Source organism: Sphaeroforma arctica (assembly GCF_001186125.1).
Source record: "Sphaeroforma arctica JP610 unplaced genomic scaffold supercont1.13, whole genome shotgun sequence".
NCBI classification, from domain to species: Eukaryota; class Ichthyosporea; order Ichthyophonida; genus Sphaeroforma; species Sphaeroforma arctica.
The window spans coordinates 33744-60135 of NW_014040545.1; the positions used below are offsets into that span (position 1 = coordinate 33744).

Genomic DNA, 26392 nt, shown 5'->3' on the forward strand with positions numbered 1-26392 from the left:
ATATATATATGTATGTATATATAAATATGTATATATATATATATTTACTTATACTTATATATATGTATGTATATATATATATGTATGTATAAATATATATATATATATGTATATGTATATATAAATATATATATATATATATGTATGTATGTATGTATGTATATTTATATATACATATGTGTGTGTGTGTATGTGTATGTGTGTATGTGTACATATATATATGTGTGTGTGTGTGTGTGTCCGTGTCTTGGTCTGTGTCTGTGTATGTGTCTGTGTCTGTGTCTGTGTCTGTGTCTGTGTATGTATATATATATTTATATATATATATATATATATATGTTATGTATGTATGTATGTATGCATGTGTAGCCATTTTATTTCTAAGATTATTCTTGTATATGAATATGTTTTTATATATCACTATATTTATGTGCATAGTTGAATTTGTAAGAGTAGGACACAGGTATACATAGCTATGTGATAAATATCCGAGTTTGCTTAAAATTTTCTATTCAAGGGTGTTGTATTGATCTACCAAGGTGTACATCACTCTGTCAGTTTCTCCTGTGAATACATCTGTATATATACACTTCGTTACCAGTACATACACCATATTTACTAACACTGTTTGAACTGCTTTGTATACACTCCTTATCAGTCTGCCGTCACAAGTTGCGCGCCCTGCCATCGTTGGCCTACGTGATGGGGTTGGGAATCGTGTGACTCTTTGTTTGTCAAACAACTCGATGCTAAGAGTGGCGGTGAGCGAGTGTGCCAAATCGCCCATAGTGCGGTGTTTGATGAGGCTGCTGCAGGTAAACTTGGTATGTTCTTGGAAATATTCCGGAGGACACAATCCATGCATACCTAGTTGCTTGGGAAAACTCCGGGAGCAATGCAGAGCGCTGTAATTCTGGGATTTTGTAGTGCTTTTCTAATTTTTGCGATAATTCAACCAATTTTACGACAGTCTGTGATCGAGAAATAGTCCTGATTTCGGAGTTTTATAGTTGTTCTGACATTCTCTCAAGATTTTGTCGTCCCGGCTTGCCAATATTTATTTATTAGTTGTAGCACTGTGAATCTCATAGTCTTCCCAGGATCTTGGCCTTATTAATTCGTCCTAAATTGTATCTCATTCCACGGCGCTGTACCCAGGTCATTGACTTGGTCTCGGGCTTGTCGCAATGTTCCCATACCATTACTAAAATTGCTAGCCCAGCATCATGGTGTTTGCCTATTGAACTCGATTGTTGCTGTAATCCATAACTATTTAAATATGTATCCAAGTTATGTGTTGCAAGCTATTTTTTGTATGGACAAGTTTAAGCATTCATGCACATTCTTGTGCGCCCAACTCGCTCTTACCCATACACATGCACACACGAACGCACTTGCATGCGCACGCATATCCGCAATTACGCAAAATAGGTCATACACGAGCGCACTTAAATACACTCGTATATACGCAATTACGCTATACACTCCACACACGAACGTACTTACACATTTACAAATGAACGCGCAAGTACGCAATTATGCAAATTAACTCACGCATGCTTTAGGCTGAGTTGGGCCATTGATTGTCTAAATCTGGAACTTGCTGGGACGAAAGTGGGCAAACACAACTTTCTCCAGTATATGAGTGACCGGAAATGACTATCTATCCCCCCCCCCTTCCTCCTCCTTTTTTGAGGTCACCTAATTCTGCTCTTAATGAGTGCGGCCAGTATAAAGTTACTCATACCTGTGCACATCAATATAATTATCCTCCGTAGCCAACGAGGCAACAACCTCTGCAGGTTCAACACGACACCTTGAACAACCCACCCATACCGCAAACCTTCCTGCGCCTGCGTCGATGCTACCTACTTAGCTACACACCAGCGCGGGAATGGGACGCCCTGGTGCGTGCGGTGTACTGTCTGATAAACAACGGCGATGAGAGCGAATGTACCTGCGGTCCAAATCAGCTCGGAGGCGCCGATGCTAATGAGAAAGGTGGGTGTAGGGACCGGCTGTGTGCTATACCCACCTATTGGTATACCGCTTAGCGTGCCAGACTATTCTATATCTTCCAATAAGTTTTCGATTTTACACGCGGGGTCTGCCACTAGGCGCTGTCTGATGCGTGTTCTGGGGCGGTTGCCTCCCATGTATGACCGATTATGTCAGCCTCTAACGGTGCGTGTGTTCGTACGACTGTACGCGTGTATTAGATTAGATGTTTGGTTTACTTCTATGTATTGCCGTAGTTGCTTTGCCACGTCATGAGATATGTCTTGTTCCGTTTGATCCACCGCATTAGTACTATGACGGCTCTGTCTTCACCTGCAGTCTACTGACACGTGTACTCATTCTGTTATCGCATATGTGTGTAAAGGTAGCATAATTGCGGGTGTATACTTTATCGTGATTCTTGGTATACACACCGAGTTGGTTCTTTACACCCAATGGAATCCATAGTGGTCCATCCGTCGAATGCTATCTATTGATTTCCTAATTTATATTTATAACAAAAATACAAGCTCCTCGTGATCGTTGTTGAATGAAACCTATTGGACTCTCAACCGACTGAATGTGAATCATCACACACTCGATTACATACAGGTTTACAAAACCCAGTGGTAAAGCCGTCAGAGCCTGTGTCCGCTTGGGAGTATCTGTGCAAGACCCACAAGCCAGCGAACACTGGATTAGGCATACCGACAGTAAGTGGAATGTCATGACAGCTATGTATGTTTAGCGTTGTGTTGGGAGATCTAGTTGCATGAGCTACGGTTACCCTGCTGAGCAGCGAATTCATGATTGTGTGGTGGTGGAGAACAGCCCGCGTCTTGTGCACTACATCGCATAGAGGCGGCGCTGATCGCTGATCAGCTCTGTACCTTGATCAGGTGACAGGTTCAGCCATGCCTGTATTGCACAATCCACGTGTGTCATATGAATACCAATCGCCATTAACATTTTCTGGAAAAATGCCAGTCTGCGTAATGTTACATTCTGTGCGACATGTATCTTGCCCTCAATATCTTCTCACTGTGTACTGTCATCAACGCGACCCCACTTAGGCTAGTACGGTTTTCTTTCTAAGTCTCTATGAAAAACCGACATAAAGATTGATTTCGACCCTTCTGCGTTACTAAATCCCAATGTGAATATCACTTTGTGTACAATAGCACTAAATAAGCCTACCATGTGAATTATACCAGGTCCAAGATGGTCTAGTGAAATCCTCTCGTAGGCCTGCACACGAAGTAACACATCGATCGTCCAGTCACCAGCACTGGCAAGTGGTCGAGCGCGTGTTCAAGCTACTGGATGTGTGCGCTGCGTGCATGTCTATTGACGTGAGATTTGTAACTTGTGTGCACCGTTTAAACGGGTTGGTAGACGACATGTTGGCGCAACTGATCAATGTGCAATCGCAGAGCTACACGCGCGTACCGACACACACGGATACAGATCCAGAGAGGCAAGTGCACGCGTTGAAGCAGGCCAAGATAGAGGTCCAGACAAGATTGCGGAGGATTGATATGCTTGGATGGCTGGAAAGTAAGGTCACGCGAATGCGTAGCACTGCACACGCGCGTACAGCCGACTACGCGTCCGCAGAAAACACTCTGGTACTGTTATTAGACCTATTCGTGATGGGCAGATTGGTCGAATTGTCAGCTATGTGTATCTGCTGATTCCGCGCTCGATTCTTTTGCGCTTTATTGTTTTGCATTAAGTTATTTTCGATATTCAGGAATGTGTACAAACTAAGCGAGTGTGGCTAATTTCACAGGATCGTACACCTGTTTTCTATTAGATTGCAAAAGCGACTACCTATGCTCAGATAGTGTTCCATATTAAAAACAAACCGTTCGTAAATACTCTTTCTGTATCCGTGCAGCTCTTTCCGGATGGTTTGCTAGATATCGAGTCACAAAAACTGCCATCGGTGATACAGACTGCCCTAGCGGTAGCAGAGTTGTATGAGTTTATTGGACAAAACCCCAACAGCAGCACCACTCGAGTGATCAGCGGTGTGAGTCCTCAACAGTCCACAGACACAGATGTGAGTTTGCGTGTAGGTGCCTATGCACCGGATCACAGTCAAGTACACTCTGCAAAAGGTACGCAGAACAGGTCCTCAAGCAGGGCTTTCTCGGATATGGGGGTGGACCCTACTGGCGATGGTACTTTTGCAGGAGTATGTTGTGTTGTTTGGAAACAACTCATTCGTATGCCTCCGCGGTACAGTCTGAAAGTCGAGTTTTTCAATTTTCTCAATTTAATGTACATCATACGGATATTGGGGGCGTATCGTCGTCGCTCATGAATCTCTATCCAATTGCGGGCTGACGAAATTTACTCCCATAACTTTTGTTTCAGCCTAGCAGCGATACCGTGTCCCCCACTGTAGGGCTCTCAATACGTGATCAACGCCAGTTGGTGCAATTACTAACCCGCAGGTCATCACGGCTATGTCTTGACAACCTCAGCTTTGGCGTTGCGCTGCCGCTGAGAGAGGTATAAGATGGAGTGCTTGTACAAATACTAATATGTGTGTCACAAAACTCTAATAGGAGTGGATGTAATCAGTCATGCTTATTCATGATGTATAATATGCCATGAAGGCAACAGCAATTGTCGGTCGATATGTTGGTGGTGTAATCAGCCACATTCCTTGTGCAGTCATAGAACAGGCGGGTGATGTGTTGGTGATACAATTAGCCGCCGTCAAACCAAGCCTATGCCATGCGAAGAGGTAACAACAACAGTGTTAGTGAATGAACTTGTCCACATTTTTCAGAAGTGCATATCGTGTGGGAAGTGACAACAATGGGTGTGACAAATTGCTTTTTGATCGGAAATAGCCATGAGTGACAGAACACAGAGGCGACCATAGCAACACTAGCACAATGCCATTATGCTATACATTCTGTTCGCAGTCCGACACCTACACAGAGAGTAAAAATCCTTTTCCCAAACGATTTTTAGATGGCATACTACTATACATACACTTATACAACCAACCTTTGATAGACATAAATGGTATTGGCAATCTCAGAGGCTGGCAGCGGTTTACGATTGTTTGGATTTCGAGCTGGAAGCCCGCGCATGTATTTGATGAGTAGATGATACCTCTTATTGAACAGTTTCCCATCAAACAACCTTCGAATAACTTTGTGGGTATGATACAATTGGATTTGAGACAGTAAGGGGAATCCTCATAGAGGTCCACTCCCCTTGGAAACTCCTTTACCATCTCTATCAAACACAGCACAACCACTCAGGCCCATTGTTTATTACAATCTCACGTCCGCGAATTACGCAATATGATGCCCATGTTGAATAGTGTCTGGCGGCTGTTCGCGAGCACTCGGATCCGGACTTAGACCCACACGCATGCCGGTTGGTGGGGAGGGGAGATTTGATACAGAATAAAGCACCCATACAACACCCGTTGAGTGGCTTGGCATGTCTACCTGATGAAGAGAGCAACGGTATGGGCCGAGACTGTTACTTTAACTTGCTTAAATTTTGCTTTGGCCTCTCGCTCACATATTTCTCTGTGGGCCAATTCGTTCAATGTTCGTGCGCTGTTAAGAAACCTAAAATCTTAGAGTCGATGGCCTCGGTAGATCGGCAACAACTCCAGTAGTTGGCTTCTCATAGTTCTATATTTCGGGCTGCATGGATGGTGCGATATGATTTTGTCTAACAGGACAAGATTATAGCATATCTTGGTTATACTAACAGAACAAGAGTGTATCATATTCTGGTTGTACTAGCAGAACATGAATATATCATATTCTGGGAATACATAATATGTCTAATGTGAACGTGAACCTTTTGCACAGGTAATTAGAATCATGCTTGACGGCTGTTCACATTGTGTAGTGTCGGTAAATATCCTCGGATATGAATTGCGACTATTTATCCTAGCAGTATGCCTGTAGATTCAGAAGAATGTATGTTCAGTATGTTAGATTTTCATATATTCGTAATGGTGTTGTACATGTTCAATGGCAACTGTCCGCAATTTGCTTTCAGTACTATCGTGGTTGAGCTTTGTGAAGTTTGTGTAGCTGTGATATGTATGCGCTTGCTGTGACATGGGCGAGAGACTAATGGTTAATGGCTCCACACGCATTGTTCTGTACAATTGTGTTGCTACATCCGTTCCTTTTCATTCATACATGCTCCAGTGATTACTACTATACTTCACCATTTGTCTTGCCGGGTTTTGAGCACAAGCATTTATTCCGTATGCGTCTCCATCTGCTCCCCCTGATTATGGATGTATGTATCCTGTCTCTGCGCTTCTGTATAGGAAGTAGTCCAAATGGGGTTTGGCGATACTGCTTTACCGAAGATCGACGCTTCCTGGACGCATTGGCTATGTTACAGAGTTCGGGAACCATCTATGTCATGGTACCTGCTGACCGGTATGTTGTATTTCACAGTGGCAGATACACGTTCTTCATATACCATACCGGATGCCAGGATCACCTATCTGTCGATTGAGTGTACAGTGTTGTTAAAATCTACTTCAATTGTGTGCCCATAGGCAGTATCTCGATCCAAAAAGTGTGCTAGTAATCATTAGGGTTTATCTAGAATAGAATTTTGCTATCGGGCCTGTGCGTCCGCAAACTGGGAAGTTACCAACCATGCCCCCCATCCACATCACCCCCAATAATTACACAACCTAAATCATCACCCCCATCACGCACTCCAGGTCAACGGCCGAGTACGATGCCAATTTAGAGAAGCAAACGGTTCTGTTGGCTAAACTAGAGCAGTCGTTGTCTCGCTCAGTTGGGCGTGGCATGGCATTATATGGGTCGTCTCGCCCGCTGTTGACCGAACCACTGCGCGTACCGCCTATAACCACCAAAGGTAAAACACTTCGTCTAAGTGATCTATATTTTATACTTACATACCTGTTTCCTTCACGTGTTGGTCCTGAGCTCATGAATAATGGATTTGTGATTAAAGTACATCGGTCCTGCACAATCTCACAGGATTGTATCTGTCCTTCGTACATTTTGTTCGTGGACTCATGCTTCCGATGAGAAATTCCTGAATGTGAAGGTATACAGCAGTGATTGTAGAGGATTACACTTATCGATATCAGAAGCTATTCATTCATGTAATTCATGTATGGATTTGGTTGGCCAAAAATATGAATATATGTTGAGGATCGCCTGCACTTTTCTCACCAGAACGAAGGTGTAAGTAGACTCGTCGGTGCATTGCATTGCGTGATGTTTGTAGTCTTTCTGCGAAATGCGCCTTTATGTAGTGAAAAAGGTACTAGAATTCTCACAAGACTCGTCAGCCTGATAGTTCACAATTGTTGCCTGTTTCAATCCTCCTATTTTGATCGCTTGCGCGGTGAATTTCTCGGACTGCATATATTTTTGGCATCGGTTACTCTTTTCTCCTTGCCGTATCGCTTGGTGGCTTTATTTTAGCTGCTGAGTATACCATCTCCCTGTTGTTCTTCCCTTGTTTTCTGCTCACAGGCGACGTCCGGTTGAATCGATTACCATGCTCTTGATCACAAAACCGTCACCTTTGCAAAATCTCTCACAAAGAATTTTGTGCCTACGTCCACACAAATACTGGCTCACACCCACTTTATATCGATAACCACACAAAAATGCGCTGTAGAGAAGCATCATATTCGAAAATCCAGACCATATGCTTGTGCGCCAAGCACCACTTCCACGCACTCCAATACCCCACATCTGCACGGTTTCATCGGTTGCATCCACCATTCCACACAAAAACAAAACTTCGTCAAGCCTTTATTTCAATTGATTATAGTCTTCTTGCAGATAACTTCCAAAGACTATGCGCTTGATAACGGCTCACACTCAAATTGACCCACCGTAATGACAGGCCAAGACTACCAAACCAGAGCAACGTTGACTCTGGATCCATCGGTGTTTCCCTTCGTGGCACCTCCTGATGCGCTGCCCACAACCACTGGCACCACTACTGATATCTCGGGCTTCACTGCATGGCCCGAGTTCCATAATGGCGCTGCGGCGGGTTTGGAAATCGCTGTTAAAGATGGGATAAGCAATATCAATTCGGCGTGGTATGTATGTATACAGGGTTCATGTGATGTGCAGTGACTACTTGTGGCGAATGTGTGTGTGATCTATGTGTTATGCGACTACCTTTTTCTCAAAATCCACGAGCATGAGCTTCATTTTGTACCGCTGTTTTAATTGGATTGTGAAATTGCAATGAAATGAAAAGGTGGGATCGATGCATTTGTACCTAGATACGTAGCATTTTTCTGTTACACGGTCATAGCTCACATAAACTAGCAATTTTATAGTGCCCAGCAAAAAAAAATCGCATCAACTGTCTTACATCCGATACTGACACCTATTGTATGCTTAATCTGTATTGGTGCGCGACGTCCCCGAAGCACAACTAATCTTGTACGAATCCTTCACCCTACAGGATAGCATACAACAAACCACTCACATCCAAAAAATCCTTGCCGAATCAGAATGGAGAGTCTGACGAAAAATCTGTGACCGAAAATACTTATGCTGGTTTCCTATTAGCCCTTGGATTGCAGGGACATTTGTCGCATCTCTCTCCTGCAGCCCTGTATGGTTTTTTGCGTGGTCGGAATACTACTACTAGTGTTGCCATAGTGCTGGGCATGGCCGCCACTTGCAGAGGTAAGGATGTGGTAGCTGCCAAGTTTTTCAAGTAGATCACTGTATATGTATTCCGTGTAATTGGTCATCTGATTAATTGCTTGCGCATGTATTGTCGGTTTACATTGTGACCTTAAGACCTGGTTGCATCTACGGAACAGAAGTTTTTTGCCTGCAAGGTTACCTACGTCGAGCAGCATACTAATCTCTGTATGCGATTTTGTGGTCAAATGAGCAAAGAAGCATATGCGTATCGTATCATCGAGAATAGTTTCGAGATCTGTTTTGTATCGTATTTGTACTTACCTAGGGGCAGATGGTCTAGTGGTGCTCACATCTCCACGAAAAGTACCGCACGCTAGACTGCCACATGTCTGTGTGCGTACCTTTTCTTCCCGCACTTTGGATCCTTCACAGTGTAGTACTGCAGAACAACCCTCCCAGAAATCAGCTTGTTGTATTCCGTCGATCCACTTTTCATCAGTAGACAGAGATATTTAGGTGCCGCTCATTATAATTCATCCGCTCTATCTCATTTTCGCTAAGCTGATGTTATAGAAAAACTTTCTCTTGTCTTGATTTGTACTACATTATAGGCACACAAGACGCCACTGTCACCGGTCTTCTTGCTATGTTTGTGCCGGCGCTTTTACCTGCGCGGAGTGCTGAATTAGAAGCCCCAGAAGCCGTTCGCACCTCGGCGGTGCTGGGGTTGGGTTTGCTATACCAAGGCACAGCCCAAAGACAGGTATGTGAATGTAACGCCACTGATACAGTGCTGCGCATTTCTCATTAAAACTCTGCTGTATGAAATTGGGGAGAGCTTGACATGTTTAGGCACAGTTCGACGACTGGTATGTTTTGGCAGCATGGTTCCCTTGCTTGATATTCTTAAGCCTTGTTGTGGGTCGATGGGGCGGGGTGGGATTGTTAGTTCAAGGCACTGCTCAATAGCAAGTAGGTGGCTGCAGCATGGTTCAGTTGCACAGTTCTGTACATCACTACTTCTAGCTTGGTTGTGAGTATTCAGGGCGCCAGAATTGATCATATGCACGTTGCTTTGGCTAGAGAAAAAGACGGCAACTGAGGATGTCGAGCAAAAGATGACTATTTAATTGTGTTTTGGTTAGCATAATTGTGAGAGCTTTAGTGTTCTTGACTTACCATACCGGTAGATGGTTCAACAATATGCGTGTACTGGCAGCTGGTAGCATAGCTGGTAAAACGATTGTTTTTAGCACATTGTTTTGCATTGTTGCTTGAAGCTATATTTTACTCTTGGTGCTATGCCTGCTTTCTTCAGTCTCAACTTGAAGATGTGTGTGTGCTGGCAAATGTAGTGGGTAGAATGTGCCAATTTGTACATTGCTATGCATCGTATATATAACTTTGTTGTGCTTTTAGTGGAAGAGTTTGCTACATCTAGAAATGACCTGAAAACGAGTGTGTGTCAATCAATTCCATGAATGATTATTCTTTGTGGGTTGATCTGCATCATTGTGTTATACCGTACATTGATATTTTACAACGTCACACCGGCTAGTTGCCAATTTGCTACCACATAGTCAACTATCTATACCACCCGCCTTCGCAACTCGATCACCAGATGTGCAAGACCCTACTGCGTGAGATTGGCAAAGGCCCCGGCAGCACAAGCAACGGTGCCAGCAGTGGGTACGACACTCGTAGTGTGAGTAATGATGAGATCAAGAACGCTCCCTCGTACTCGCTGGCATGTGGGTTGGCTCTGGGGATGTGTGCGCTGGGAATGGGTGATTCCTACCAGAGCGTCCATGCACTGGGAGATTTGAATTTGCCGGACGAGTTGAGAAGGTAAATTAGCACAATTAGTATGGTATAACTATGTAGTTGGGCGTATGGCTGTTGTTTGTGGCGCGAGTATCTGTGGGAGCTGTAGATTTTGTAGTGTTGAGACACTTAGTCACTGGTTCTGAGGTTCTGTGTGTTGGACACTTTTATATACGAGTGTGTTTATGTACTAAGTGATCTTACTCTAAATTGAGGAGGTGAGTTGCTTCCTTTGTGGATTTCAAATACAACGGCAGGCTGAAGGTTGTACTTGTGGCCAGGGGACCTGTGCGAATAGCAGGTCTTGTGTTTCTGGAGTATCTACTAGCGGGTTGGCTGTCGGGAAGTCTGCTTCGAGAATGAGCGAACTATATCAGAGTGTGCATGCGCTTGAATACTTAAATATGTCGGGCGAAGTGAGGAGGCCCGAAGGTTTGTTTGTCGTTTTGTGTCACATCTAGAACAAGCTGATGGCCGATCTGCCCTGTAGTTCTTCACGTGGAAGCCTGTGTGTGTTGATTCTTGCAATGCCTGAGAACAGAGTCATGCTAGCTAGCCGATAGAGTGACTTTGGAAATAACTGTCATGGAATAGTTGTCATACTGCCCTGTGGTCGTAGTAAAATAGGACGACTCCACGCGTGATCGTATACGTGCTTTGAAGCTTTCTATCTACCTTCGATACTATTCGCACTACCCTGTAGATATATGCTTGGTGGTAAACTCCGTCCCAGTGAGATCAAGGAAGACAAGGATTACCGAATCAAAGAAGGGGAGCGCATCAACACAGATATCACAGCGCACGCCGCAACACTTGCTCTTGGCCTGATATATCTCAAGACAGGAAACCGATCCATATCTAGTAGGTATGTATTATACTAAAATAGTATTGATATATCTTATACTAGAGTTGATCATCAGTTTATGAGTTCCTAACTAGGTGCGCCAGAGATGATAAATATAGAATAGAATGCGTCCTATCTCTGCCTGATTTATGCCCAGCCGAAACTGTATGTGCCTATTCTAAACCATTGCTGCCGCCACGCGTACACTACGAAGAATGTATTTCTACCTCTGTAGAGACGTATGGCTCCGCATTAACTCCTATAAAACTATTGTAAGATTCTGTTTGAACTTCTGGTAGAGCAGATACAAATGCCAAATTCGCATATGTGGTAGATCGTATATCCACCTATCAAGTGATTAGGCCAAAATACCTAATATACCTAGCTTTTTTATGCTGAACGTTGCCACGACATTCCACCAGCTGAGTATGTACGAGCACGCTTGCTTGGTACTTACGTTCATTAACGTATGCTTGCTCATTAGTCCAATCCACAATGTGCCTTGCTCAGATTGGGCCATTCCATCACCTTCGATAATGCACGAGCACACTTCTTTCTCTCCTGCTGCTTCAGTCGCATACCTACTCATCCATGCATTCTGCCCACTGCACTCAGACTGGATGTTCCAACAACATTCCACCAACTGGAATACGTACGAGCCGACTTACTCCTCCTTCGCGTTCTGTCGAGGTCACTGATACTCTGGGAAGAAATCGAGGCAACTTCACAGTGGGTGACCTCGCAAATTCCATCGGTAGTCACAGACCTCCTGAACGCCGCCCCCAAAGATCGTGCTAAGTTTCTGGGGCCACGGGGCTACAACTCTGCCGAGGCTAGATTGCCCATTGCACGACAGGTGTGTATGTAGATTATACACACTAGCAGCTACTGTCCTCGATGGTCTACAAGTTTTCGAGTAAGGGCTGTATCGATGCTAGATTATCACCCATGCATGTCAGGGTAGTCAATACACACAAGCAACGATATTTTGGTTAGTAGATGTTGGTTGTGGTAGCTGTTGTCCTAAGAGTTCAGTCGCTCACATGCTAGTCAAAATTTACCTATCGCTGTAAATATACATCATATGCATGAATATATATGTAATAAATGGTTTACACGTAGTTAGTGTGTATCATTTGTGTGTCGACATAGAGACTACTTGTGCATATCTTGTACTCCTATTGATTTTTCACTCGATGTAGGGGTATGTGTGCTTATACGCTATTGAATGCGTCTACTCGCCACCAACAGGTGTGGATGTATATGATCACTGGCTCGTGCTTTGCCATTGGGTTGAAGTTTGCCGGGTCCGCTGATGCCGATGCACAGCGTGTTTTGAGGGTATGAGAGTTTGTATCTGAGGTGGCATGCACGCCACAGCGACTGCCGGAAAAGTTGTTTGATCGTTTGTGCTGCTCATGTCAACCTAAATGATGCCCTAGTTTCGTTTTAGAAGACCAGAACTTGAGTATTGGAATTTTGTTAACAATAGATTCGATCGATTCATAGTGTGCACGTGTTATTTGTCATACGCATTCAATTGTAAATGACCATCTTTAATCCGGTTCAACTTTTACTATATACTGTTTAATATATCAATTATATCAGTTACCATATCTGAAGCTTACTAGGGCCCTAATATTTTACACATAGTACAGGTGGTATAATAAAAGCCATTTAACCAACAAATCCTCTTCAATTATTCAATCAATGAGCCCGTGGTGCGCAAATGTGCTGTGTATATATATAATATTTGTTTTTCCAGAGCATGTGCAAATACTGAAATTCTCATGACCCGGAAGGATAATATCGCGTCGTTTAATCCCAATACGTAATTCAGCTGTACGCCATCCACGTGCTATCTGCACGGCCAGCGGACTTCGATCAAAGTAAGTCTACTATCCGTGTGTCCTCTTTACTTTGTATTGAATAATTAAACAAGAATCTTTTCTTTGTCTTGTACTGGAGGGTCACCACCGAAGCGTCGTGCCGATATCGTAATTCGCCACTGATAACCAAGGCGTGATTCTGTATTCTTGCTAGATTCCCCAATTTTAAATCCGTGATCGCTGGGCTATCTATTTCAATGCGATGCTTCGCTTAGAAGCGTCAGTCATCCAATGCAATACCGTATAACTTACAAGTAGTATAAACTTTATATTCCGCCCAGGTCCCAATATTCTAACGTCGTGCGCGTTGGTGTGTCTGAATGCGTTGTGCATGGTCATGGCGGGCACGGGCGATCTACCCACCATGCGACTGATTCTTCGCTTCAAGAAGGAAATGCATCGCAGTTACGGTACGATTTAGTTCCAGAGCCTATATGTGGACCGACATTTCCCGTCTTCGTCCACGTACACATAAGTATAATTCGGGGTCACACGCATGTTTCGAATACAAGCTGGACTAGTTACATACAAGCTTTTCCCGGGCGCATACACATCTCGGTACTCGGTTTTTGCGTACACGATCAATTGCATTTTGTGGTGATCAGTGTTCGTTGCTTGGGGCACGTTTCCAGATTTGTCCATATAGGAACAAACACCTTCTGTTTGTACATTTCTTAATCAACATCTACTACACTGGAAATCGACGCTATTGAGTCTTTCATACTTTTCTAGCAAACTTCGGCTTGCTTTCCGTCCACAACTCCTCAAGCTCAAGCATGAGCTCTCAACTCACAGTTAGTACCTACGACACTTAAATCAATGGGATATGACCTTTTACTTCTTCCCAGTACTAACAGCTTCCCACTCCACCACTCTTGACATAACTCCTCAGGCTCGAGCATGAGCTTGAACATGGGGCTGGGTCTGCTCTTTGTCGGGTCTGGCATGTGCTCGTTGTCCACCTCTAACGAGGCCATTGCGGCGCTTATCTGCTCCTTCTATCCCATGTTTCCCGAGAACCCTACAGATAATCGATATCACCTCCAAGGTATTCTATAAACAGTACGTATATGCTTTCACACGTCCCTACGTGCTGTCCGGTTGGCTAATAATATTTTTTCAGTGTGCGATGTAAACAGGCGTATGCAGATTTATTCAATATTGTGCCTACAAAGCATCGAAACTCTATGCTATATGCCAATCATGCCCGATACTGACGACACCAAAAAATCTGTATTGAAAATAATTAGTGAGTTATATGTATATTATTGCTGGACTGTGTCGGGTATGCCGGATTTAACATCGTGATCATGTGCGCGCGAGTGTCAGTGGGGTTACCAGAACTTATATGCGAGCTTATTTTTTTTAGGATTCTCACCAGGGTATCGGCGCTGATGCCATACTCGATGCTCCTATGTTGTATACAATATTGTGTATTTCAGAATTCTTGCCGTGTGCTGCCTAAATGAATTCCGTTGTACCACTGCTTAATACTTGGAGGCACTTGAAACAGTCTGTTGTACATACATCTCTTAGTATTCGTACAGTTGTGTCGTCATACATGCTATGAACAAGAAAAACTCGGTCTTCACCTCTGTTTTCCCTCACTACGTATTGATGCTCAAAAACGACATTGTCTCACAACAACTTCAGCGTTCCGTCATTTGTTTGTGCTTGCGTTGGAGAGCCGTACAGTGATTCCGCGCGAGACCGACGGAGGCGCTGCCGTGTCTGTGCCTCTGATAATCACCATGCGCAATGGGTGCACGCGCAAGGTGGTGGCCCCGTGTGTGTTGCCTGAGCTCATGTATATGAAAGTATGTGCTAAATTTGTGATCAATTGATACCAGCCGTATATCTCACATGATGTAAGATACACTGATTTTAGCCAAAAAAAAAACACACAAAAATTACTGTCATGTGATGCCTTGTTAGAACTTTGACAGAATTTGAATGTTCTTTTGAAGTCACAACCAGTATTGCGCGTATGTAGTTTTTTTTTATTTGTTTTTGTAAACGACCCGATTACACCACAGATGCTACCCGGAGGTTAAAAAAAGCCAAAATACAATGTACTCTGAGAACTTCAGAAACCCCTTCCATATCACAGATGGTACCGTGAATGACAAGAACAATGCACATGTGTATATATTTTTAAATACGAATGTATATCTAAGTATTTGCTTATAAATGAATAGGCAGATGTATCATTATTGACTGAAATACCCCTCCTCATCACAGATGATATCGGTCGACAGTCCACGTTACCATCCCATACACATCCCTGTCACCCCTGACACGCGCCTAACGCGACTGTGCGCTCTGGTGGTGCAGCGCAGGACTGGATTTCTTCCCTATCGAGATGATCCTAATGGCATTAGGAGGTTGGCTGAATCTGTAATGTTCACCTCCTTCAACCACCGAGATCACAGGTATAGTCCAGTTTCATATCGTCTGGTCAACTCAGGTCACTCACAAGAGCGCATTTATAAAACGTATGTACCACAATGAGCTTTTCCAGGCGTTAAATTACTCAATTGCCACACTTGCTGGTATATATATATATGTGTGTGTGTGTGTGTGTGCATTTACATATATAAATATATATACATATTTATGAATATATATATATGTGTGTGTGTGTGTGTGTATTATATATATATATATGTGTGTGTGTGTGTGTGTGTGTGTGTGTGTGTGTGTGCTTTTTTGTGTGTGTGGATATTATATATATATGTATATATATGTATATGTATGTATGTATGTATATATATATATATATATATATATATATATATATATATATATATATATATGTACGTATGTATGTATGTATGTATATATGTATATATTTTTATATATTTATATATTTATATATTTATATATTTATATATGTGTGTGTTTGTGTGTGTGTGTGTGTGTGTGTTTGTGTATATAGATTTATAGATTATTGGTACAAATATACGCATATAAACTAGGGTGTTTATTTGCAATTGCCTGTGAGTAGTAGTGCTTGTAGCTGCAGTGGTATGTTCAATTCCCGAATTTCTTCACTACTTTCTAGGGCGTCACATCCGAAACTGCTCGAAACCTCGCAACGTGCGCAATTGATGCGAATGGTACGTGCATACACACTCGATGCCACGCTGCTGGCATATGCCGAAACTCTACTAGGTCGGGCCGAAGAGGTAGGGTGGGCTGAAACACGGTCGTTGTGTCGACGCTAGATATACAGTACCGGTTGCATTACTATTGTACGTCCCATTTGTATTGTCCTAGACGTAGGTAAACCCAATTCAAATGTTGTTGTACCAACGAGTGCGGCGTGTATGTTCTGTGCCACGGCGCTGAATACTTAAGTGTGATTCTATATCGGATAAACTTGCGCAGATTTTTGTGTGCTGATAATGTTGAAGGGTACCAGTGTTTTGCGGAAGGGTGTGAGCCGGTTTTCACTGGTAGAATCCTTATTATCACACGCACAAATAGTTTGCTTGGTTTTTTGGCTCGTGCAACAGTAATCATAGCATGTACACCCAAGCACATCCTTATGTCGACTAGTACGTATAGGCGTATTCCGTTGACACCGGGATGGTTCAGCTACTGTTCCATAAACCGCAGTGTCGTTTATTGAAGAAAAAAAATGCGGACTATAGCCGTGTGAAATGCTCCTGATTCAAGGCTGCCGCGCATCTTGTCGTCATCCCACATCAGCTTTCTATACGATAATTGGCGTCTCTGTGGTAGCATCGTCAATCTTTGTGACTCTCTTATAACGTTACAGCTTGAGTCACTTGTCATTTACATGTATTTTAAATTCGCTACAATTTAGAACGAATCATTCATCGCAATACTAAGCGAGTGCCTGGCGAGCGGAACGCCGGAGCTCCTTTCCAGTTATCTGGCAATCAATCACACGCTGAAGGTTAGCCCCACTGTTTGCAGCTCACGCGTGACTTTTCCTCGCCTCACCATATAATATCATCTACTAAGTCCGCCTCTGCCGTGCAGTGTTTGCTACCGGATTTATGCAAGATTTTCAACCATTTTACGTATCATAGCAATATCTCACATTGCTGTATGGTTTCGCGGTAACCTACTAACTACTCAGTTCCAAAATGTGCTACAGTTCTGTCAATTTTGTATACTTGAACCACACACTGAGTGACAACGAATAAACCCAGCACATGTTTTGCAAAGTGGTACCTGATGGACCCAGTACATATATCGAGAGCAGTACCTAGTACGCAGAGTGGCACCTAGTAGACCCAGTACATGTATCGCAGAGTGGTACCTAGTAGACCCAGTACATGTATCGCAGAGTGGCACCTAGTAGACCCAGTACATGTATCGCAAAGTGGCACCTAGTAGACCTAGTACATGTATCCAATCCATGTGTGTTTGACTCATATAATCACACTTCATCAAAACTTTGTATGTCGTGCCCTTTCTACACAGATGGCGCGCACGACTCCCTGTATACACAGCCTACAGAATTTGCGACTAGCGAGAGCTTTCTACGCCCACAGGAGAATATGCGAGAAAGTATGTGTGATTTTCGGTTGTGTGTGCATTCGTACAAGCTGAGTTCTCATGTTTGGAATAGTTATTTTGGGAGTGTTTGCGGCTGCTTGTAGAGTCTGTGGAAATGGGTGTAAGCATGTGTGCTGTGTGTACATGAATTGTTAGTTAGATTATAAAGTATAGATTATAAAGTATCCTTATTCTGCGTCTGTATGTTGTGACAAACCTGCATTGCACTTCACGAGGATCATGAATACGCAGAGAGATGTGTGTGAGCGAGCGTGTGAGTGCGTGTGTATGCCTTTGAGATAACACTGTACTCAGTGCTGGTGCGTACAAACACTACAAACGACAATTGACCATCTATTGCGTGCGCATGTGTGTAATTGTACTCACAAGTACTTTCCTAGCACTCAACCCTGACACTCAACCACCGCAGCCTATTGTCAGCGTTTTATACCGTATTTTAAACGGCTTGCGAAGCCGAATATACTCAAAAATTATCTCACCAATGAAGTACACAAACTCCATTACAGCCACCACTTATGCTGCAGTCGTATCTCGACTATGTGCATCAACAAGTCAGCTCAGCGCTTATCAGTCCGAGGTATGGTGAAGTTGAGTCTACCTTCTCTCTGTTTCACTTTTTTCGATTCACTTAAAAAAGTTACTGTGCACACTTTGTCCCTTATGTACCGTATGCCTGCTGTGTGCTCAATCTCAACAATACCCTTTTGTATCTCCTGGGAGCTTTATCCACTACCTGCTGTATAAGTATTGTGCTTCGCAAGTGCTGTCACGTTTATACATGTAGTGTGCATGCCTCTTCCGCAAATGTACCACATCACCTTGAAATGCGCGTGTGTGCAGTATATGCTGGATCAAGTGGTCTAGTTTACCTTCTCTCGACAGCATATCATTTGAAGGTATGCTACCTTGCTTACGATTGATTTGCCAAATGCTTTTCTCTCGTCATTCCATTATAACTTTACGTGTGCCATTTCCTCTACCACAGTCCCAATCTGGATTCCGAGATTGTACAATCATTACGCTCAGTATACTTTTTTGGTGGCGCAGTAGGTCCGAACAAGGATGTACAAGCCATCCGCGACGCATACGTAAGTATATCTATAAAACTTGTCTTTTTTCCTTCAGATTTCCGTGTCATACGTCCAAGATTAAAATTATGTGAGCTCTGACAGTCTGTTGTAGACTCTGTAGTTTTTAACACTAGTTTGACTCATTAAGTTATATCGTCCTCGGCTCATCATGCTTGTCCCCCAAATTCTTGCTTCGAAGACATTTTCCTACATAAATCTCTACAACTCAGTTCTAATCTGGAATACAACATATGCATTGATACAATAGGCACACCACACAGAACAACTGCCTCCCATCTCGGCTATGTCGAGGTTGGCTACTGAATTCTCTTCGCTGAGCCCAGACACTCTTCTATCTGTGATGGACAGTGTCACCGGCGTGCCCATTCTGTGAGCCACTCTATGGCGTACACCACATCATTCAATGGATGCTAGATGAACACAAATATTCTTTCCACACCACACTTGGCGCTGGCCAGGAGCTCGGATCTAGAGACACAACCATTTACACAAAGACAACAGGCTTGTGGCGGCTAGTTGGAATCCGGCCAGAAAGCAATGAGATTTTGTCCTGAAATCGAGATTTAAATAGGATAAAACACACCAGTACGGCCCAACAATTCCTCAGGTATCATTTGCATGTAGCGCTCAGCTAGAAAGGATCCAAATACTCGAATGAGATTGAAATACCATGAAAAACCAACCCGGAAGCTAGAAATTGGAGATACAAGAATCATTAGTAAATTCATAGTGAGAGCTGGCAACATCGGAATGTTGAAGGCAAACCCCGCGGCTGAGTATAAAACAATCATATCTGGGCAAGAAGAAATGCAAATCACACTTCAGCTGCTGTCAATTGAAAGAATCAGCTTTATTCAGTTGTGACATTGTTGTGACATATAGAAACATTCTGACAAAATACATTTTGAGCTCGAATTGTTAGATAGGTGCCTTATTGTCCGGCATCAGTGCACCCGAGCTGCCTAAGCAGCTGTGACAACTAGCATACATATATGTACACAGAGTCATAGCAGCGGGCAACATGCATTTTAATCAGACAGATAGTGGTAGGTCTACCACTCGCATTCTATACGATACAACGATGTGAGTTAACACTGTATAACAGTATGTACCACATGAATAACAACCATGCCACTTCTTACGCCTCGCTGCCGAATATGTTGTTGATTTGCTGTGTAACCCGAATGAATGTTGTGCGCTTGGGCAGCTCCTTAAGATTACTCGCACCCACATATGTACAGGTCGATCTCAAACCTCCCAATATATCCAAGCAAGTTCCATTTAAAGGCCCACGATACGGTACCTGCACAGTCTTTCCCTCACTCGCACGGTACTCGGCTACACCACCACTGTGCTTTGTCATAGCCGTCTGACTACTCATGCCGTAGAAGATTTTGACGCGCTTGCCGTTGTCGAGTGTCTTCTCCTCACCACCAGACTCATCGTGTCCTGCAAGCATTCCTCCCAGCATCACAAAGTCAGCACCACCGCCGAAGGCCTTGGCCACGTCTCCGGGACATACGCATCCTCCATCGGACACGATGTGACCACCAAGACCGTGTGCTGCATCTGCACACTCAATTACAGCGCTCAGCTGGGGGTATCCGACACCTGTCTTTTTGCGGGTGGTACACACTGACCCGGGTCCAATGCCCACCTTCACTATATCAGCACCCGAGAGTATAAGCTCCTCGGTCATCTCACCTGTAACTACGTTACCGGCGATGATGGTGTGCTTGGGGTATTGGCCACGCACATCACGTACAAACTCTACAAAGCCCTCAGAGTAACCGTTGGCGACATCCAGGCAGATAAAGGTGATCTCGGGAATTTTCGAGAGAACGGCTTTCAGCTTTTCTAAGTCTGCAGCGCTACTGCCAGAACTTACAGCGCAGTGGGGCAAGGCCTCGGGGTTGTTCTTGGCGAAATCAACCCACTCCTCTACACTGTAATGCTTGTGCACACATGTGAACATCTGCTTATTGCCCAACACAGCGGCTGACTCGAATGTGCCCACTGTGTCCATATTAGCTGCCATAACGGGCACACCCGTGTATGTAAGTCCAGAGGTTCGGAACTTGTAGGTCTTGGCAAGTGTTACCTCTGACCGACTGCGCAGAGTAGATCGTTTAGGACGGAACAACACATCCTTAAAATCGAGCTTCAGCTCTTCTTCGATCCGCATAGTGTACTAAGCGGAGTCGAATCTGACTAAATAACAAACAAACACCACTATTGGGCTGTTGGTATGTTAAACTATGCAAGACTGAGCTTTGCTTCTCGTCGGCCGATAGTATTTGCACGCAGTAAAAATAAAATAAATAACAAACTTCATGAAGAGAAGACGAGCAGTATTATGAATTCTGAAGAAAAAAAGCGATCTACCTCGTGTGGAGAAGTCCAGACTCCAACAGTAGGCTCCAGGGCCCAGGGCCCCAGGCTCCAGCCTCCAGACTCTGATCAGAGTCCAGAGTTTCAGTCACCAGTGAGGCAGCAGGCTGTCCAGCAGTGACACTGACCGGAGTGACCATACAGAATCGAGTCCTGATCACAAATCATCACCCCCACGGTTCCAGACTCAAAAGTCCCAGTCCCAGTGTCCCCACTGACCCACTGTTTTGAATGTTGGGTTTTTGTTTTGGCACGGAGTTCGGATTTCGGACTTCAGGTCTTCAGAGTACGGTGCATATCGAATATTTTCAGAGACTGGACAAGTGGACATTGGACTGTCTAATTTTCAGAAGGCTGTGTTGATATCGGTGATCGACTCATCGGAGAGCAATTAAAAATGTCCGACCCGAGAGCGACCGGTCCCTGAATCTGCTGAAAAGTTTCGACTCTGGATGTATTTAGTCTCTCGTCTGTCTCGAACTCTCCGTCTCGCGTCTACTCTCTCTCTCAGAGACAGAACGAGAGATAGAGATCGAGAGAGAGATAGTAGAGACACTCTCCTAATAGAGAGAGAGAGAGAGAGGGTGGGGGGGGCCGGAGGCACTGGGTCTAGGAGTCTGGGACTCTCTCTAGTCTCTTCTAGTAGAGTGTAAATATGGACTCGAGAGGGACATAAAAAATCTGCATAAGAAGTCTGCATTATTATCAGGGCAATACTGGCATGCATATTAATGATATTATATTTTATATATTTTGTAACAGACTGTTTTCGCAGGCAGCAATGAAGCATCGGATCATTTGTATATATATGTGGCATATTGCTCATCACGCTCTGAGAATTATTATTTTGCCTAAACTACTATTGTACGTAGGACAACAACATACTGCTATAATTGAATACTTCCCTGGGGGCCCAGACGAGACCCAGGTTAAGTAGTTCCGCAACTTACAGACATACCAAGTATATATATATCTATATCTATATCTATATCTATCTATCTATATATATATATGTGTGTGTGTGTGTGTGTGTGTGTGTGTGTGTGTATATATATGTATATATATATATATATATATATATATATATATATATATATATTTATATATTTATATATTTATATATATATATATATATATATATATATATATATATCTACACGTAATTATATATCTCTCTATATAATCTCTAATTGTACATCTCGCTAACTCTCTGTATCAATTTGTGTATCCGTATATCCACATATCTATATCCATACATATACATACCCATAGCTACACCAATATGCCTATAGATATATATATATATATATATATATATATATATGTATATATATATATATGTGTGTGTGTGTATGTATATATATATATATATATATATAGATATAAATATTTATATATTCATACATACATACATACAATATATTTGTACATATCTATATATATATATGTGTGTGTGTGTGTGTATGGATGTGGGTATTGGTGTGAGTATCAATATAGTATGCGTAGATAGATATATTTGTATCTATATCTATCTATATATATATATGGGAGGTTGTGGTTGTGGGTGATAGTTTGTAATATATAGTGTATAGACATAAAGTGGTTTGATCACACAGTTTGAAAACAGCACACACGAGACGATTTTGTTGCAAATACACTTGCAATTCCTGCTACAACTTACGCACGCACATGCAATCCCAGCTACATTTGAAACGGCAGCTTATATGTTGCAAACGGGCTCTTTCTGGTATTTACTTATCCACCTAATAATTGTATCAATATATTTTTACTTTTACGCGGCGTTGAGTTGGTGCTAATATTCCGCAGAATTTTTGCTCGTATAACAAACCTAATTTTGACACATGATAGCACAATGCACATATTTTGCGGATTGCGGCCCAACTTGCGCTTTGCTTTAACCAACGTAAATTCTGATTCGACCTGGGCCTATACGGTTTTCGGTTTTCGCAGGTATTGAATAGTTAGTAGTTATATAAATGAGGGTCCGCCATGTGTGTACACCTCAATATCTCGGAATGATGACAAATAGGTCCGAGAAAGTGTTTATTTTTTCTTCTTCTTCGGTCTTGGGGACCTGGGCGAATTCCCCCGTGAACGTTTGTTGACTGTTTCCGAATTAGTTGATTTGCCGTGTTCGGACCTCCGTTTACTGGCATCGTTGGTGTACTTCCTCCTCTCGGACGGGCCCAGCAAGGCCCATTCATGAAGTGCTAGCTGTGGTTACAAATCGAAGATAGCGTAAACATTACATAAGACTAGGCCAAGGTAATTTTGCGTTCGCAAACAATCATACACCGGCCGAATAAGCCAGACAACGCTCACGACAAATAAAAGATATGATTGTCTGCTCATTACTATAAATTTGTCCATATTTGTCTGCTCATTACTATAAATTTGTCCATATTTGTCTGCGCATATCTCTCTGCCTGAAATTAAACACTACACCTATCATATTAAAGTGTGACGCCTTCGCAATCATTTGTAGCTAATAAGAACAATTTTGATCCCGTTCATCATGTTCAGCTTGTCAACAGACTATAGAGTGATATATGCTTTTCCTTCTATAAGGACTAACATTGCATATATACACATCCACTTTGCAAAGCACATACCAATTGTATCTCTTCGTGGCTCTGTCCGGGGTTTGCGGCCATCAGAGCGCTTTTGAAAATTTGGTACTCGTTCTGAGGTTTGATGCTATAACTCCTCTCTTGTTGATTATTCCCTGTCCGCGACGCACTACGCGAATTATTCCTGCTACTCGTCTGCTGTGTTCCTGTGAGTGTATTCTTATCTTTCCCTGTGTCGCCATTAACCATAGCACTTCCCCCGGCACTCCCACGGTTGCCACCATCTGATTCATCGCTAGATTTTGCCCCAGACACAGTTAAGGTGATAATCGGACCCGCCCCCAGTGGTGCTTCTTCGCTGCTGGCGTTCTGACGTGCTCTAGCATTGTCGTTACTCCTTTTAACTATCTCTTCCTCAGCCCGCTTTTGTACTATTGCCCGTACGGGCGAGCTGACGGCGTCCCCGGGTTCTAAGTTATGTTTGAGTGCATTATACGCGCTTACTAATTCGCTCTTGGCCGATAGAAAACCTAGTATTTCGTTGTTTTTGTTAGTGCGCTCTTCGATTTTAGACGGATCTAGCTGCGTACAGCTGGGGCAGTAAATCGTTTTATCCTGCGCTTCTTCTTCATCCATCAAGAAATACTTGGACTTCTTGACCCCTAGGCACTTAGCGTGCATCCAGATGGGGCAGATTTCACAACCCAACATCAAAGGTGTCGCCTGTCTATATGTACGCGTACATATGGGGCAGAAATAAGTTTGTGATTCAGACATTGTGCCTGAGTGAGTCGTCAGAAACAAAATCGAAGAAGAAGAATAATATGTTGAAAAGCAAACTACATACTACGACAATATTCCCTCTGTGGTGTGTTTTGCACGCGATTCGAATGTTTTTAAGAGTTATTCCATTTTTTATGACTTATAAAACTACAAAATGGAACAAGGAAGTCAGAAAATTAGGGTTTTGTCGCATTTATTTATTTATTTAAAAATTATTTAAGTCGTCGAGCTGAGTTGTTGCTCACCCCTTTTATGATTTGAAATTTTTTTTTAAACATATCTCGTATCTTTGAAAATACGGCGCGTGTCCTACGACAATACACACGCAGAGATTGAATGCTCAACCCTCTTGTACATACCATTATAACCACTATAATTTAATCCATAAAGGTATCTTATGGCGTCTTATGGCGTAGCAAAAGCAGCACAGCAGCGTAAACGACGGGTGAAAGGAATGCGGGCCGCTTTATTTGCAGGAGGGCAATAAATGCTCTCAGAGGATCCCCAGCAAGCCTCTACCGCAGTACCAAGCACCAATGCACAGCTGACAAAAACCGTAGATAATAGACCACGCCACGAATTGCAGGATAATTGTGGCACAAAGATAGCCGCTTGTACCGCTGACCATAGAAAAGTATGTGAACGTGGTATTGGCAGCAAGCGATTGTGTACCAATTGAGTTATCATCGCAGTATTTTACTTGTTATGTAATAATTATTGTTCGGTAATATCGTTGTGTATTTTTTTAGACGTCGTGTCTCTGCAATTTGTTGAAGCTACTTGTTCTGTTACCGAAACACAGACAAGGTGCCAATACACGTACTATTCCTCAAGGTAGAGAGATACAAGGCACTTATATACTATGGACAGCAAAACAAGGTAGACGCAATCATTAAAGCAGATAAACTACCTGATGGAAGTAACGGTCACTTATCAGATATAAAGCAAAATGCGTTCTACTCACTTACAGAGGCATCGCAATTCACGTCCGTACGCGGTTGTCGATCACTACTATTCGCCGCATTAACATTATCGTACCAAAATTCTGGTTCGTCGTCTACATCTATATTAGGTCTTCAAGAGCGGCGGCCAAGGTACAGGCAGACCGAAGGTACAGAGAGTGTAAGATATACAACTTTTATACGGCCACTCACGGCCAAACACTGAACACCACTACCTCTAATCCCAAGCGTAACAAATTAAACAATGGTAACCGTAGGAGCTCGGCCCGTATCGGTTTTTCCTTGGATTCAGATGGGGCGGAGCCATCTTTGTTGGCTAATTAGTAACGCTGCAAATATCAGATATGTAAACTGGAAAAGGTATCAATTAATAAAACCATTAAAACCCATTTAGGAAACTTAAGTTCCTCGTACTATTAAGAGTACGTTTATAGTTTACGTACTGCTTACGAGTACGTTTATAACATATAGTCTAATGTGGAGGCCCGGCTATTACACAGGCCCCGCCCAGCTTTGAGACTCACGAGAAGCAAGTTGCTTACTCAAGCTGATTATGGGTCAAAAAGCGAGAAAGGGTATATGTAACTCACTATATCTGCCACGAAAATAGTGAGCGGGTGTAGTTCTTATAACCGGATCAGCACACTCGTTCATCTGTGTTTGTACCCACTTAAGGTGGTACGGCCAATCATCTGCATCATTCGTTAATGCAGTACGCAAGAAGAACTTAAGTCTTCTACGGCGCGTTTCATTCGCGCCCTGCGTTTGCGGTTTATATGGCACACCTCTCTTAT

At 43.1% G+C, this 26392-nt stretch overlaps 4 protein-coding genes across 4 annotated transcripts in view; 2 read left to right on the forward strand and 2 right to left on the reverse strand.

The window, feature by feature from the left end:
* The window catches only part of SARC_00426 (hypothetical protein), a gene marked incomplete at its 3' end in the record, with an annotated part of 15337 nt that extends 4816 nt beyond the window's left edge, over window positions 1-10521 (forward strand). The window contains exons 9-21 of the mRNA XM_014305871.1: window positions 659-824; window positions 1779-2001; window positions 2611-2711; window positions 3213-3626; window positions 3899-4198; window positions 4381-4518; window positions 5348-5495; window positions 6326-6440; window positions 6734-6894; window positions 7903-8104; window positions 8479-8705; window positions 9281-9432; window positions 10291-10521. Of these exons, the coding sequence (XP_014161346.1) occupies window positions 659-824; window positions 1779-2001; window positions 2611-2711; window positions 3213-3626; window positions 3899-4198; window positions 4381-4518; window positions 5348-5495; window positions 6326-6440; window positions 6734-6894; window positions 7903-8104; window positions 8479-8705; window positions 9281-9432; window positions 10291-10521 (2578 nt within the window). The remainder of the gene's footprint in view (window positions 1-658; window positions 825-1778; window positions 2002-2610; window positions 2712-3212; window positions 3627-3898; window positions 4199-4380; window positions 4519-5347; window positions 5496-6325; window positions 6441-6733; window positions 6895-7902; window positions 8105-8478; window positions 8706-9280; window positions 9433-10290) is intronic.
* A 679-nt stretch (window positions 10522-11200) lies between these two features.
* Window positions 11201-19639, forward strand: SARC_00427 (hypothetical protein; the record flags this gene model as incomplete). The annotated part of the gene is made up of 14 exons (XM_014305872.1): window positions 11201-11358; window positions 11953-12193; window positions 12589-12678; window positions 13178-13226; window positions 13508-13636; window positions 14119-14274; window positions 14880-15043; window positions 15468-15610; window positions 16291-16414; window positions 17059-17151; window positions 17685-17771; window positions 18287-18357; window positions 18766-18868; window positions 19119-19639. 14 exons carry the CDS (start codon window positions 11201-11203, stop codon window positions 19242-19244), a joined length of 1734 nt encoding a protein of 577 aa, XP_014161347.1. The 3' UTR covers window positions 19245-19639.
* A 58-nt stretch (window positions 19640-19697) lies between these two features.
* On the reverse strand, window positions 19698-21161 carry SARC_00428 (GMP reductase). Its single transcript, XM_014305873.1, has one exon. It carries the CDS (start codon window positions 21054-21056, stop codon window positions 20010-20012), a length of 1047 nt encoding a protein of 348 aa, XP_014161348.1. The 5' UTR covers window positions 21057-21161; the 3' UTR covers window positions 19698-20009.
* Window positions 21162-23273: 2112 nt separating this feature from the next.
* On the reverse strand, window positions 23274-24770 carry SARC_00429 (hypothetical protein). The gene is made up of 2 exons (XM_014305874.1): window positions 23896-24770; window positions 23274-23497 (listed from the first exon to the last, which is right to left on the reverse strand). The coding sequence occupies exons 1-2, from the start codon at window positions 24628-24630 to the stop codon at window positions 23327-23329; spliced, it is 906 nt and encodes a 301-aa protein (XP_014161349.1). The 5' UTR covers window positions 24631-24770; the 3' UTR covers window positions 23274-23326.
* Window positions 24771-26392: the final 1622 nt, after the last annotated feature.